Raw genomic sequence first — 16,344 nt, 5'->3', positions numbered from 1 at the left:
GCGGATGATCTCGGCCTGGAATGTGACATACTCACCGGTCCCGATAGAGCGCGGCGAGGTCTGCGTGCAGCGCCGGCGCCGGCTCGCGAGCCAGCTCGGCCTGCGTGGCCAGGTCGCGCAGCGCGGCGCCCGCCTCCAGCTCCTCGCACAGCAGGAACACCTCCGCCAGCCGCCACGAGCTCACCACCGAGCGGATGATCTCGGCCTGGAATGTGACATACTCACCGGTCCCGATAGAGCGCGGCGAGGTCTGCGTGCAGCGCCGGCGCCGGCTCGCGAGCCAGCTCGGCCTGCGTGGCCAGGTCGCGCAGCGCGGCGCCCGCCTCCAGCTCCTCGCACAGCAGGAACACCTCCGCCAGCCGCCACGAGCTCACCACCGAGCGGATGATCTCGGCCTGGAATGTGACATACTCACCGGTCCCGATAGAGCGCGGCGAGGTCTGCGTGCAGCGCCGGCGCCGGCTCGCGAGCCAGCTCGGCCTGCGTGGCCAGGTCGCGCAGCGCGGCGCCCGCCTCCAGCTCCTCGCACAGCAGGAACACCTCCGCCAGCCGCCACGAGCTCACCACCGAGCGGATGATCTCGGCCTGGAATGTGACATACTCACCGGTCCCGATAGAGCGCGGCGAGGTCTGCGTGCAGCGCCGGCGCCGGCTCGCGAGCCAGCTCGGCCTGCGTGGCCAGGTCGCGCAGCGCGGCGCCCGCCTCCAGCTCCTCGCACAGCAGGAACACCTCCGCCAGCCGCCACGAGCTCACCACCGAGCGGATGATCTCGGCCTGGAATGTGACATACTCACCGGTCCCGATAGAGCGCGGCGAGGTCTGCGTGCAGCGCCGGCGCCGGCTCGCGAGCCAGCTCGGCCTGCGTGGCCAGGTCGCGCAGCGCGGCGCCCGCCTCCAGCTCCTCGCACAGCAGGAACACCTCCGCCAGCCGCCACGAGCTCACCACCGAGCGGATGATCTCGGCCTGGAATGTGACATACTCACCGGTCCCGATAGAGCGCGGCGAGGTCTGCGTGCAGCGCCGGCGCCGGCTCGCGAGCCAGCTCGGCCTGCGTGGCCAGGTCGCGCAGCGCGGCGCCCGCCTCCAGCTCCTCGCACAGCAGGAACACCTCCGCCAGCCGCCACGAGCTCACCACCGAGCGGATGATCTCGGCCTGGAATGTGACATACTCACCGGTCCCGATAGAGCGCGGCGAGGTCTGCGTGCAGCGCCGGCGCCGGCTCGCGAGCCAGCTCGGCCTGCGTGGCCAGGTCGCGCAGCGCGGCGCCCGCCTCCAGCTCCTCGCACAGCAGGAACACCTCCGCCAGCCGCCACGAGCTCACCACCGAGCGGATGAAGCGAGCATGCTCGCAACCTGTGTAGTTCATGTGTGAGTACTTTGGAGCCTCGATTGGGCCTCGGCGAATAATTATTCTACTATTTACTAACTTGTAAGGGAATAAAAAAAAAGATTTTTTGATGTTTTTTGTCTTTTTTATTCAATAGCGATAGTGAACAAACGAGCAGGCGGGTCACCTGATATTAAGTGATTACCGCCACCCATGAACATTTGCAGCACCAGAGGAACTGCCAGCCTTTAAGGAATTTGTTGGTTCACTCCTTGAATAACCTAATTTTGTAATCTAGTGGGAACACCGTCGATGCCGCAGGTGCGGTTGCAGAAAAAGTTAGAAAGCGAAACGAGCACGATTTTTTTCTTGAATGTCAATGAGTGTCACCTCTGTCGACGTGCGGGCGGCGCGCGGCGGCGGCGAGGCGCCTGCGCAGCGTGCCGAGCCCTGCGCCGCCCGCCTTTTTCTTGCGCTCCCTGCAACATGCATACGTCAATGCTTATAAACTGTTGTAACATACAGTCGTGTCATATCATCCCTATCTATGACGACGGAGACGAGGACGAGGAGGAGGAGGTTGAGGAAGATGCGATGAGCGCACAGGAGGAGAGCGAGAGCGAGGAATACACAGATACGCAATGACAGGAGTATGGGTAACAGGAGAAGACACCACGAATGGCGACGGGAATCTCCCGTATCTGTGACGTCTGCCCCAGAATGGGGAGAGGGACATGATGGGGACAAGGAAGCAGAGAAAACGAACTTGTAGGGAGTAAAGAAGGCGCCCCGGGAAAGAGCCACTGAGCAAGTACTGTGACGTTGTAAATTTTGAACTACTAATTAGCGTTTCGCTTTTAATTAAAATCTATTTTGTTCAAAGTATGTTGGTGCCACCTAGCATCAAGGTGCAGAACTACGCGTGGGTCGATGTTCAGAGTTCATTCGAGCCACAATAGATGGCGTTTGCTTCGTTGTCAATTGTCGTAAAAATAAAACAAAAATAATTAAATAAAACCATAATATCATTTGTTTATTGTTAAGTCATTAACAAAACGGTTCTTATAATATATCCTTAGGTTCCGCAAATATTCAAAAATGAATTGGCTTCATGATCAAACTGGATGGGAGCGGCCACACTCGGGTTGCGTCTGGCAACACCGATTGATGAGATTTAGAATTTTCCTGGAGTCAACATGTGAAGACGAATTTTTTTCGTTCCAGGAAAATCTCACTTCTCTTCGCCCATGGCTTCGCCTGGGAAAATACAATAGTGATAATTTTAGTCATCCTAACGTATTTCAATGTTTCATCAATTATGGTGAGTGAAAAATCAAGTAATGTGGATTCGACAAAATGGCGGTTTGGTTAGAGAAAATCCTAATTTTATGATTTCATTCCAGTTCCAGTTATTTTATCTTCCCAAATAAATGAGGATAATGGGTTGTGGGTGGACTTCTGAAAACCATTGGTGGCCAGGAGTTCAATAGGTGAGTTGTGTTTGATCGGGAAAATTCCACGTGTCGAAATTTTCACACAGCACAAATTATAATCTTGTTTTTTTTCTTTGTTACAGGGTTTTACGATTTACGTTTTAGTTTTACGTTTACGTTTTCGGTTTTCGTATTTATTTCTTTTGCACATTCACGTTGACAACTTAATTGCTATGGATAAGACTTGGTGAAAATCTTTGTAATGAAACATTTCGGTTGTGAAGAATCAAATAAATTGAGTTTTGGATCTTGGCCGATGCCGTCCAGCTACCTTGGAGTCTTCGCACCTACAAGTAAGCATATGTTTGTATCCTGCAACAGTTTAGTGAACCTTCTTAGTGTATGTGTACAGTAAGAACCCTGTCTTTACTACTGAGCTTTTATTTTGAAACAATTTTATGAATTTTACTGTGTCATTGTCTATTCCATGCCAATGGCATCTTAAATTTAAAACATAGATTTTATGTACTATCTACCTAAGGCATTCTAATGTATCTAAATTAAGTCTTGGCATTAAGCTAGAATAACTAAGTATTATTAGCCATCACTATGTATTAAGCGACCCCGGTAAAGGTTACATTAAAAACAATTTTGCCTAACATCTAGCAAATTTCATTTATAACACCTCATATACATTACAAGGGAGTCGACGGCTAGCTTCTATTCTTTACTAGGTAGATAGATCAAGTAAATAAAAATTATTTTTTTTTCCTCTAATCTTTGTAAGGTGGTAGATTATTCCGTATCCGGGTATATTTCTATTCCGCCCAATTTATCACCCTTACAAATGGCGCCCGAACGTTTTTTTTATATAGTTATTTCAGTATATTTTGAGAAATTTTGTGAATTTTATGAAATGTACTCCGCTGATTGTACAATTTTCTAAGTAGTGACACATTGCAAAGAGCACTAAGCTGTTTTTTATGGTTAACTAACTAAATAATAACTAATAGTTAGAAATTTTGTTTGATAGTTTAAGTAATTTTCTGAGTATAGTCCAACATTTTTTTTTCTTACTTAATCAACACTTTATAAATGGTGCTTATGCCGTTCAATTATGTTATTTGACTTACCTTGGAGGTGTATAAGTGAATGTTTGCCTTCAGTTTAGTAATAAACATTGCTTAACTGAGTTGTTGTTGGGTATTGCTTTCAATAGTAAGTACATCTTATGTTTGAAAATTCCGGTAACTTAGTATAATTAAAGTTTTGAAACGATATGTGCCGTTAACTAGTTACACACATACATTTATAAATACTAAGAGTTACAACTTGTGAAACTAAATATATAAACTATATTCAGAGATTACATTAAGTTCAAGTATGAAGTTATGAACAATTTTTTTTTCAGTGACTTGATACTTCATTATTTTGTTGAAATTTTGTTTAGAGCTGTGTTAAGGTTATGATAAAAGCTACATCACACACAAAACATGTTAAGTTTAATTGAATGCTGGTAGTTTAAAGTGACATTTAGAAACAGATTTTGTTGTATTTTAGGTTATGTGTTAAAAGTGTAAAGTAACAGTCATCAAACCATTGCACAATCTCTTTATTTTTTTTGAAAGATAATATGCTAGTCAGAGTTCATTGCAACTTTGCTGCCTGTTTACTTTTGTAATTGTAAAGGTTGTAACACACTGTGTACTCATAAAGGTGATACTGCACCTTACAATCATTTATTCAATTTTGGGAAGTTTTATTTTGTTATATTTTGTTTACTATAGTAATAATATGTGCTTGTATTATTAACGATATTTTGGGAATAGGAACATAATTGATAAAATAGGTTAGGACAGACTTAAGAATATTGTTTTTGTTGTGTATTTTGCTTGTGTATATTTAATAGTTTAAATAACTTCTTTTGTGTTTGTGTTTAACCAATTTGTATAAGGCTAAACATAGACAGTTACACAAGCTCGATATTTTGTTAAATGTGTTTTGACTTAACACAATGGAACAGACTTTTGCCCAGTTTCATTCACTTTTGAAGGACGAATTGTGTTATGAGGTATCCATTCGTTCCGAAACTCCAGCACCTACAGTGCTAGGTTTAAAGAAACAGTTAAAACAATTAATTCAGGAAATTCCTTCTGAATCAATTTTAGAGACGGATTTCACTTCTGAAAGTGAGTTAGGGGTTATTACTAAAAAACTTCAAGACTTAGAAGATTTATTAAAAAAGTGTTCTGACACTAAAGATAGACATGCCCTCTGTAGGTCTAAAGCTTTAGCTTCACATTTGTACTTTAGAATTTTGAGAATACAGTGTTCCGAACTCAGCTTAATAAGTAGGAAGAGTGAATTACATACAAAGTTGCAGAGTTTGATTTCCAGATTAGATGCTGACAATGAGTCGTCTCACGACGAATCACTGGATTCCGAGAGTACCGCCGTTGACTGCACTGGTGATAAAAATGTTGCCAAGTGGAAGTTAAATTTCAACGGACAGGGTGATCCGCGCAGTTTCATCGAACGCGTTGAGGAATATAAAAGATCTTATGGCGTTTCAGATGGAAAATTATTTGTTTCTGCATTTCATCTTTTTACAGGCCGAGCATTGTTATGGTACAGAGGCAACAAATGTCAAGTTTCGTCTTGGTCAGAATTGAAAACTTTATTTTTAGAGGAATTTGATGCAGTAGATTATGACTACAGGTTGCTAGGTGAAATTCGAGCAAGAACACAAGGCTCTGAAGAACCTGTGTCTATCTATTTCGCTGTAATGTTTTGCATGTTTTCAAGGTTGTCAACACCACTTTCCGAAGAACAAAAGTTACAAATTTTATTACATAATATTCGCCCTTTTTACTCAGAACAATTAGCTCTTGTTGACATTAAGTCTGTCGCAATGTTGAAGGAAAAGTGTCGCAAACTAGAGGCTGCGAGGCAGCGTTCCGCCTTATTTTCTGAGCCTACTAACAGTAAGGCAACTTTAAGTTCAGAGTTTGCTTACAAACAAGTGACAAAACAGATAAACACACTTTCAGTCACACCTGCACCTAAGGTTGATACAAGTAAAGGCACTGATTTTACGAAAACAAATAAACAACTATGTTACAAGTGCGGCAAGGGTAACCATTCCTTTAAATTTTGCAGGACAGTTCCGAAATTTATTAGATGTTTTTCGTGTGGACGTCAGAACTTTACAGTAAAGACATGTCCAAGTTGTAGTAAAAAGGCGATTAGTAAACCCGCTCCGGACAAAAATTCAAAAAACTAATTAGTAAGAACTGTGCAGAGACACAAGTAAAGAACTTGGTCATTAACAACAAAACATCCCTTTTACCTGACACAGTTCTGTATTCAGTGGATAAACGAGACTTTAGGCCACATTTAAAGGTTTTTGTTGACGGTTTTGAGATTACAGGTTTACTAGATTCCGGTGCTTGCGCGTCAATTTTGGGTAACCAGGCGCACAAGGTTTTTTTGAGATTCGGTTATAAATTGCATAGCAGTATTGATACCACATTTTCAGTGGCAAATGGAGACAAACTTGATTGCATGGGTTATATGTTTATTCCGATTACTTATAATTCCATAACTCACATAATAAAATTTTTTGTAGTACCCTCTATAATAGCGGATGTTATTTTTGGCTGTGACTTTTGGAAAACATTTCAGTTAGCCCCTGGCATTTTTGATAATTTAGAATTAATTAAGGCACCTTCTCAATTTTACAATATTTGTGCGATTGATAATAAACAAATTCATACCATCACTTCTTTTGAAAACTTATCATCTCAACAGAAAGAATTAGCCCAATCTGTAGTAAATAAATTTTTAAATATTTCTTCAGAGAAAATTGGGTTGGGTAGAACAAAATTAATTGAACATGTTATTGACACCGGTGATGCCTTGCCAATAAAAATAAAACAATATCCACTTTCTCCCGAAAAGAAGGAAGCTTTAAGTAAAGAGTTAGATAGGATGCTGGAAATGGACGTAGTTACTCCGAGTGAAAGCCCTTGGAATAACCCAGCAATTTTAGTGAAAAAGGCAAATGGAGACTGGAGATTTTGCCTAGATTGCAGGAAATTAAATTCAGTGACAAAGGGGGATTCATACTCAATACCGTACATTCCACAAATTCTAGATAGCTTGAAAGAGGCAAGGTTTTTATCATCGATTGATTTAAGTTCAAGTTTCTGGCAAATTCCGTTAGCTAACGACTCTCAGGAAAAAAACCAGTTTTACAGTTCCTGGTAGAGGGTTATTCAAATTTAAAGTCATGCCGTTTGGCCTATGCGGTGCACCAGCACGACAGCAGAGGTTAATGGACCAGTTATTTAATCAAAATTTTTGTAGTGATATTGAAAATGGAATAGTATTTTGTTATATAGATGATATTGTTATTTGTTCTGCTGATTTTGAAACCCATTTAATTTTATTAAACAGAGTTCTGGATAAACTAAAAATGGCTCAACTATCCATAAATTTTGATAAATGTAATTTTTTTAGAAACTCTTTGAAATATTTAGGGTATATAGTGGATGAATTTGGTTTACGCACAGATCCTGGAAAAGTTGCCGCAGTTTTGAACTTTCCGACCCCAAAAACTGCACAGGAGGTAAAGATTTTCCTAGGCACTTGTTCTTGGTACAGGCGCTTTATTAGGAATTTTTCAACCATCGCTGCACCACTCAATAGACTAACGAGTAAAGGAAAGAACGCACCTAAATTTGAGTGGAGCGAACAGGCAGAGGTAGCATTTAATACATTGAAGAATGCGTTGGTAACCGCACCTGTTCTTGCGGTACCGAATTTTGAAAAACCATTCAAAATACATTGTGATGCTTCTGCATATGGTGTTGGCGGTATGCTAACGCAAGAAACCGATGGTTGCGATCATCCCATTGCGTATGTCAGTAGGAGCCTAAATAAAAACGAAAGGAATTACAGCGCGACGGAACGCGAGGCTCTAGCTGTGATTTTTGCAGTGGAGAAATTTCAGGCTTATTTTGGTTCCAAGCCAGTCACAATTATCACAGACCATGCATCCCTAAAGTGGTTCTTAAATTTAGAAAATCCCTCAGGACGACTCGCCAGATGGGGTTGTAGATTATCACAGTATAATTTTGTTATCGAACATAGGAAGGGTTGTGATAATGTAGTTCCGGATACCTTGTCGAGACTCATACACGTAGATGTAGTTGGTGATCGTGATGATAACTCTAGTCAACAAGTTTTGGTAGATGACTGGTATGACAAAACATTTAATGGCTGTAAAATCAATCCAGCAAATTTTCCGAATTTTTGTATTTTGAACGATAAACTATATCGTTACAGTAAATGTAAATACCAGCTTCTCAGTGAGTTCGACTGGAAAGAGGTAGTCCACAAGAACGACATCCTTAGAATTATGCAACAAAACCATGCAGATGCAACTGCAGGTCATTTTGGTGTGTTCAAAACTCATCGCAGATTATCCCTCAGATATTTTTGGCGTGGTATGTATAAGGACGTGGTTGAGTACGTTAAGAATTGTGATACTTGCTCTGCGTATAAACACACGACATCAGCCACTCCAGGTCTGCTAGGGAAGCCTAAAGTCTGCGAGAGACCTTTTCAGGTCATTTCGGCTGATTTAGTCGGACCTTTGCCTAGGTCTAAATCAGGATTTACATTTCTTTTTGTGGTGACGTGTTGTTTTTCGAAATATACAATGTTGTTTCCGTTACGGCGTGCCACAGGTGCCGCTGTTGTTAAAGCGCTAGAGAATTTTGTATTTTTGAACCATAGTGTTCCAGAGACTGTGATTGTGGACAATGGGTCCCAATTTACAGGATCTGAATTCCGTAATCTCATTAAGCGTTATAATATTCCGAAATTACACTACACACCACTGTACACTCCGCAAGTTAACCTTGTTGAGAGGTACAATAAGGTTGTTATGACTGCTGTAGCCGCTTTTGTGAAAGATAACCACAGGTCCTGGGACGAAAACCTGTACAAGGTCCAGTTCGCCATAAACAGTGCGGTTAATGAATCCACTGGATTCTCCCCGTTCTTCCTTGTCCACGCTAGAGAACCGGTTTTAAATGGTTCCTTCTATAAGGACACGGATAAGGAGTACGAGGCCGGAATTCCAAGGGAGGAATACGCAGGAAAGTTTGGATCTTTGGAGGACATATTTGGTCAGGTTAGGAGAAATTTGTTTCAGGCTCATGCAGAGTATGCAACGCATTACAACTTAAGGCGTAGGTCTGCAAGCTATTCTGTTGGGGATATAGTGTGGAAAAAGACCTATCCACAAAGCGACGCTACAAATTTTTTCGCAGCTAAGCTGGCACCTAAGTATGAAAAGTGCAGGGTTGTCAAGGTTTTGTCACCTTTGGTTTACGAACTAGTTAGAGTAGCTGACAACCACCCAATAGGCACTTGGCATATTAAGGATATTAAGAAGTAGATATTTGCCATTACTTAGTTTGGTCTAAACTGTTTGAATATTTAAGTTATCAATATTCAATTAGGAATTTGTATGAGTGTAGTGATGTTCTGAGTTAACAGTTACATTACCATGGTTCAGTTGAGGAGGAATGTAGTGGATGTATGTAGGGATGAATATGTGATGATTGGAATGCTTGTGGTAGACCAACCGGTTGTGAAAGTAAAAATGCAAATATCGTACTTTGGGGATAACGAAAGGGGGGGTTTTGTGTTTTGTTTTCGTTTTCCTTCTAGATAATGGATCATTTCTGTTATTTTTCCGATTCTGTTCCGAGATCTATTTTCTAGGAGAGAGTTATTTCGTTTTTTTTTCTCATATTCCGATTTTGATTCGGTTTTATTTTTCCGAATGGGATAGAGAACGGTTGCCATATCAGATGGACCCGTTCACAACCAGATTTTCCGTATTTGTTGAGTAACAAATATTACGATGGTAGTTTAAAAGAGTGAACCACCGTAGGCCTAGATGCATTCTATCAGTCAGCTGAAGAATGATGCCAAGATGTTTCCACTCAAGTGTCTTAGACACCATGAAGTTTTTTTTTGTATATATTCTTTTTAGAAGTTAGGGTTGTGTAGTTAAGTATAATGTATAAAACCTTACACTGTTTTCAGCATATTTATTTTGTTAGACAATTTTCCTTGTTAGTAGTAGATGTGCGTTCACGCGTAACTTCTGTGTTTTTTTTGTTTGTTTGTTTCAGGCAAATTGTTAGTAGTTGTTGGATGACGCTGAGGGCAGCGTGGTTCAACCTGTTGAACCTTTTCGTAGGAGGGGAAGTATTGTGACGTTGTAAATTTTGAACTACTAATTAGCGTTTCGCTTTTAATTAAAATCTATTTTGTTCAAAGTATGTTGGTGCCACCTAGCATCAAGGTGCAGAACTACGCGTGGGTCGATGTTCAGAGTTCATTCGAGCCACAATAGATGGCGTTTGCTTCGTTGTCAATTGTCGTAAAATAAAACAAAAATAATTAAATAAAACCATAATATCATTTGTTTATTGTTAAGTCATTAACAAAACGGTTCTTATAATATATCCTTAGGTTCCGCAAATATTCAAAAATGAATTGGCTTCATGATCAAACTGGATGGGAGCGGCCACACTCGGGTTGCGTCTGGCAACACCGATTGATGAGATTTAGAATTTTCCTGGAGTCAACATGTGAAGACGAATTTTTTTCGTTCCAGGAAAATCTCACTTCTCTTCGCCCATGGCTTCGCCTGGGAAAATACAATAGTGATAATTTTAGTCATCCTAACGTATTTCAATGTTTCATCAATTATGGTGAGTGAAAAATCAAGTAATGTGGATTCGACAAAATGGCGGTTTGGTTAGAGAAAATCCTAATTTTATGATTTCATTCCAGTTCCAGTTATTTTATCTTCCCAAATAAATGAGGATAATGGGTTGTGGGTGGACTTCTGAAAACCATTGGTGGCCAGGAGTTCAATAGGTGAGTTGTGTTTGATCGGGAAAATTCCACGTGTCGAAATTTTCACACAGCACAAATTATAATCTTGTTTTTTTTCTTTGTTACAGGGTTTTACGATTTACGTTTTAGTTTTACGTTTACGTTTTCGGTTTTCGTATTTATTTCTTTTGCACATTCACGTTGACAACTTAATTGCTATGGATAAGACTTGGTGAAAATCTTTGTAATGAAACATTTCGGTTGTGAAGAATCAAATAAATTGAGTTTTGGATCTTGGCCGATGCCGTCCAGCTACCTTGCAGTCTTCGCACCTACAAGTAAGCATATGTTTGTATCCTGCAACAGTTTAGTGAACCTTCTTAGTGTATGTGTACAGTAAGAACCCTGTCTTTACTACTGAGCTTTTATTTTGAAACAATTTTATGAATTTTACTGTGTCATTGTCTATTCCATGCCAATGGCATCTTAAATTTAAAACATAGATTTTATGTACTATCTACCTAAGGCATTCTAATGTATCTAAATTAAGTCTTGGCATTAAGCTAGAATAACTAAGTATTATTAGCCATCACTATGTATTAAGCGACCCCGGTAAAGGTTACATTAAAAACAATTTTGCCTAACATCTAGCAAATTTCATTTATAACACCTCATATACATTACAAGGGAGTCGACGGCTAGCTTCTATTCTTTACTAGGTAGATAGATCAAGTAAATAAAAATTATTTTTTTTTCCTCTAATCTTTGTAAGGTGGTAGATTATTCCGTATCCGGGTATATTTCTATTCCGCCCAATTTATCACCCTTACAGTACTGAACGGGCGCCCTCCCGCGTTTCGGCCCATATAATTGCGAGGTTGATGGGGTTGTGGGTTGTTCAGTTGTGGATCAGTTTTAGTCAAAATCAAATAATTTATTCAAAATCAGTACCCTTATTATAAATGTGAAAGTGTGTTTGTTTTTTTATGGTCGGTTATTGGATTTCGGTGATAATTAAAACTAAAGCTACGAGGGTTCCCAACGCGCCCAAGAAGAGAAGAGCCCACAACAAACTCATTTTTCAACTTTTGGTATATTACTCGCGTTCAGCCGGCTCGTCTGCAAACATGCAGGGCGTTATCTCAGTGTGTGTATGTTACGAAGGTAGGTAACGTACCGTATGACGTCGGCCATGGTGGGGGGCGAGGCGGGCATGCCGCCGTCACATGCATCGCCCTCCTGCAACAGACACGCGCGTCAGGCACCACAAACATGTCAGCTCCGATACAATGCGTACATATCGAGAAAGGACTCGCCATATTTACTCTGTGTCAACTGAAAAATGACGTCACTGTCCTGTCACGTCATTATTACTATAGAATACGTCACGTTCCGTTTCGACCAATAGTGATGCGTTTCGCAAATGTAAATTTCACTCGCTTATTTTGCACTAATAATTTATGCAATTAAAAATAAACTATGCAATTAATAATAACTAAATAGAAAAACAATGGTTGTGATTTAATCTCAGGACAATAAAGATTTGGGGAGGGAAAAATCACGTGATTCCTTTTTATGTACTTGTATGTCAGTAGCTCAGCTCAGCTTTGCTGTTTGCACTATGAAGTACTCCGTATCCGGCCACCGCGTATCCCGCTACGAGCCACGTGTTGCCATCCACGGCTAGGTGAGTACCCTGCTTGACAGTTGCTGCCTACAGTCTCCAGTGCTGCCACGTACTGTGTAGCAGGCATTAGGCTCACGACTGACCTGTGGATGCGAGAGCGCAGCGCCCATGTCGGGCCGGCGCGCGCGCAGGCAGCAGAGAAGCCGGCTCATCGGACGCCCTGCATCACCGCGCCGCGCGCCCCAGCCGCGCCCGCTCTGTCACGTCACACTCGGAATTAACATGGCGGCTATGGCTTCATGCATTTTGGCTATTTGTAGAACAGATTAAAAAAGTGATATCTATAAATTAATTATAATTTTTCTTTTGAGAATAAAATTCTTTAACCACATAATATAATTTTATGAACTAAAAACAGAAACTGAAATTAATGGCTAGATATTTTCTTGCTTGATACTGCATTATTTATTATTATTATTATTGTTAATAAGTAATACAGTAGTACAGTATGCCGGTCACGAGCAGATTAAAACACTTCACACACCTTTATGAACATTATGGAGAACTCTCAGTCATGCCAGTTTCCTCACCATGTTTTTTTTTCACCATTAAAGCATATTTTCTTGTATAAAATGCACATAACTTTGAAAAGTTAAAGGTGCATGCCCAGGATCATACCTCCGACCCCCAGAATAGGAGGCAGACCACTTAACCACTAGGCTATCAATGCTCTCCAATAAATTACTTACTTCATGCAAAGAGACACGTGGATTTAGGTTGTTAAATATCCTGTGGGAACTTTTTGAATTCAGGAGATAAAAAGTAGCCTATGTCACTCTCCATGTTTTGTTGTCCTTGTTTGTCCTTCAATCACATCGCAACTGAGCAAGGGATCGACGTGATTTTTAGGGTTCCGTACCTCAAAAGGAAAAACAGATCCCTTATAGGATCACTTTGTTGTCTGTCTGTCTGTCTGTCAAGAAACCTACAGGGTACTTCCCATTGACCTACAATCATGAAATTTGGCAGCCAGGTAGATCTTATAGTTGGCATTTGGGAAAAAATCTGAAAACCGTAAATTTGTGGTAACATCACACAAAAAAAAATTAATTGTGGTCATGAACTAATAATTAGTATTTTAAATTTTTTTAGTAAGATAACTATATCAAGTGGGGTATCATATGAAAGGTCTTCACCTGTGCATTCTAAAACAGTTTTTTATTTATTTTTAGGTATGTATCATAGTTTTTGAATTATCCTGCAAAATGTCGAAAAATACGACTGCAGTACGGAACCCTCATTGCGCGAGCCTGACTCGCACTTGGCCGGTTTTTTTTGCATGGGTATAGTTAAAGACCTGGAGAGTGACATATGCTACTTTTTATCCTAGAAAGTTCCCTAGGGATTTTTTCGAAACCCTATTTATAAGGCTTTGTATTGGTAGTTTTTAACCTTGATGAAATTTGGGACACAGATACCTGGACTCAGGATATCTCTTGTACTAAAAAAATAAACAGTTCCTAAGGGTGTTTTAAAACCTAAATCCATAGTTGAAATTAGTCGAGTCTTTTGTAGATGGATCTGGAAACCTATCGCATTATTATTCCACGAAAACCTTAACCACAATTGGAAGAGACACGACCCTCGGCAGTGAGGAGTACGAGTCTCGTACGGCCGTCGCCGACCTGTCGTGACGTCGACAGGTCGTCAGGTCGTCGTGGGAAAGTGACCTATATCGAAAGTGAATTGTTTTTGGTCTTTTGGGGGCGCGGTTACTTTATTTTGACGTCATTGCGTGCGCATCTGACCTGGACCACGAATGACCCAGTTTACATCTTGCGACACGGTTCTATTGCGATATGCATTAATAAAATGTCAACAGGGCTCGTTTCGAGTACGTATTGACTAATACTGGCCTAAAACCAACTTACGTGTGTGAAAAACACAACTGTACTGTCGAAACTTTGATAAAAATTACATTACTGAAAAGATGCTGAAAAGTATGTCAAAAATCATTAGAAGCTAAAGGAAGTAGTATTTTAAAATGAAAGCATGCACTTACCAGCGATAACAGGCATCACAAGACAATAATCCAATCGGTTTGCGCACTATCTACACAAACATTTTTGTTTTAATATGTAATCAATCCGCCATAATGTGTCAACTTGTATGGCTATCCAACTAATCACTACACGTTGTATAGCGCGAACGATTACACGGAAACCCTCTAAATACAGCTTAGATTAGTTTTAACACAAATAAGTCACGATATAAAGCTCGTTTGGTTAAAATTATGGATTAAAAAACAGCGAAAGAGAACGACCCGTTATGTCTTCCTCGCGATTTTGACAATACTACCAACATGACAGATTAATAAATAAATACTAGTCGTGCCAACATAACGATAAACATTCGGATAATCTCTACGTAAAATGTACTCCACAGAGTAACTCTACCCAGTGACGAAGGGTTTAGAAACGTAATTCTTTGTTTAAGGTATAATAAATAGCAAGCGGATAACCCTTTTTTGCCTCAAAAAGAGCTCCCGGGCCCTACATCTCCCCGAGTCACACACAAAAGGTACAAAATATGAATTTCCCATCGACCAGCCAGATGGTGAGCGCAGGGCACGGTGAGGCGCGGGCAGGGTCATCAATCTTAGAACAAATAGCATGGTACCACTTCAATTCATTTAGTACCAAAAGGCAATAGCAGACCGCGCTACTGTGACTGGACAAATTCGATATATTATTCTGTGGTCAAGGCATCCCATGTTTAATTTTTCTACCAAATTGGTAGTTTAGTTTACATTAACATAATATTTATATATTATATATATATAATAATATTTTATAATGAATATTTTTTTCTTTAAAATACAAATATTATTTGTATTTTAAAGAAAAAAATATTCTCTAACCATTAATTTCTATTTACCAATATTTTATTTGGTTCTACCTTTGGTATGTATCATTGATTTAATAAATATTCTTGAAAATAAAATTGTCAGACAATTTTTTGCTATTGATATGGTAGAAATTGGGCTAACAACCTGGTCTGTGCTGGCGGTCGTAATGTTTTCTGATTTTGCTATTTTCAATACCTTTTGTAACTATTTAAAGCCAGTTTTTAGTGATTTCACGCTACGTTTAGCAAACCAGTGAACCTAACCCACGCTAAGTAAGCTGTCAGAGATTCTAGTGTTTTGAGACCAAAGAAATTTTAAGTTTTCCGTACCCATGTTTGAAACAGAGACTTCCAGTGTTTTGAGACAGGACTCCAGTGTTTTGAGACAGAACTCCAGTGTTTATTTACGAGACAGGACTCCAGTATAGTTGTAGTTAGGTACTAGTTAAGTTTAGTGAACATTTCTTACAAGAGGCTGTATTCCAGGCTGTTCAGGTTCACTGCAGGTTTGTAAATGCCATTGTAATACCGTCATAGGTATCTACTTTAATCCTTGAATGCAATTTTTATTAAATTCCTTGAACTTGATGACAATATGGTTCACGCATAGGTTTTTCTTTAAGTATTGGGCATTCAGATCCAGTGATAGATTCTCTTGACGATTCGAAAGCACCTATTTACAAGTTTATTTGAATAAAGAAGTAGGTATTTCTTTAGTTTTTCTAGACCAAATTCCTATCATGATCAACACATCGCTGGCTCACTACAGAGCACGGGTCACTTCTTAGAGTGAGAAGGGGTTTAGCCATAGTCTACCACACTGGCCATGTGCGGATTGGTAGACTTCACACCCTTTGACAACATTATGGAGAACTTTCAGGCATGCAGGTTTCCTCACGATGTTTTCCTTCACCGTTAAAGCAAGTGATATTTAATTAGTTAAAACACACAACTCCGAAAAGTTAGAGGTGCATGCCCTAGATTGAACCCCCGACCTCAGATTAGATGTGATTAGATTAATAAAATTGAGTCAGATTTAGTGAACATGTTATGAACTTGTGACCATACTAAGATACTCATATTTTTCCTTTTCAGGTTTAGAAAATGTCCTGCATGAATTT

The 16,344-nt window shown here is 40.4% G+C and overlaps 1 protein-coding gene across 1 annotated transcript in view; it reads right to left on the bottom strand.

The window, feature by feature from the left end:
* Nucleotides 1-14,661, bottom strand: part of LOC117995024 (uncharacterized) — a 50,526-nt gene extending 35,865 nt beyond the window's left edge. Inside the window, 11 exon segments of the mRNA XM_069508133.1 lie at nucleotides 36-179; nucleotides 226-369; nucleotides 416-559; nucleotides 606-749; nucleotides 796-939; nucleotides 986-1,110; nucleotides 1,172-1,356; nucleotides 1,721-1,809; nucleotides 11,867-11,928; nucleotides 12,460-12,573; nucleotides 14,379-14,661. Of these exon segments, the coding sequence (XP_069364234.1) occupies nucleotides 36-179; nucleotides 226-369; nucleotides 416-559; nucleotides 606-749; nucleotides 796-939; nucleotides 986-1,110; nucleotides 1,172-1,356; nucleotides 1,721-1,809; nucleotides 11,867-11,928; nucleotides 12,460-12,528 (1,250 nt within the window). The 5' untranslated portion in view covers nucleotides 12,529-12,573; nucleotides 14,379-14,661.
* Nucleotides 14,662-16,344: the final 1,683 nt, after the last annotated feature.

Source organism: Maniola hyperantus, chromosome 28, assembly GCF_902806685.2.
Source record: "Maniola hyperantus chromosome 28, iAphHyp1.2, whole genome shotgun sequence".
Lineage (NCBI taxonomy): Eukaryota > Metazoa > Arthropoda > Insecta > Lepidoptera > Nymphalidae > Maniola > Maniola hyperantus.
Note: the sequence above shows the minus strand (reverse complement) of the source record. Positions and strands in the feature narration are given on the sequence as shown.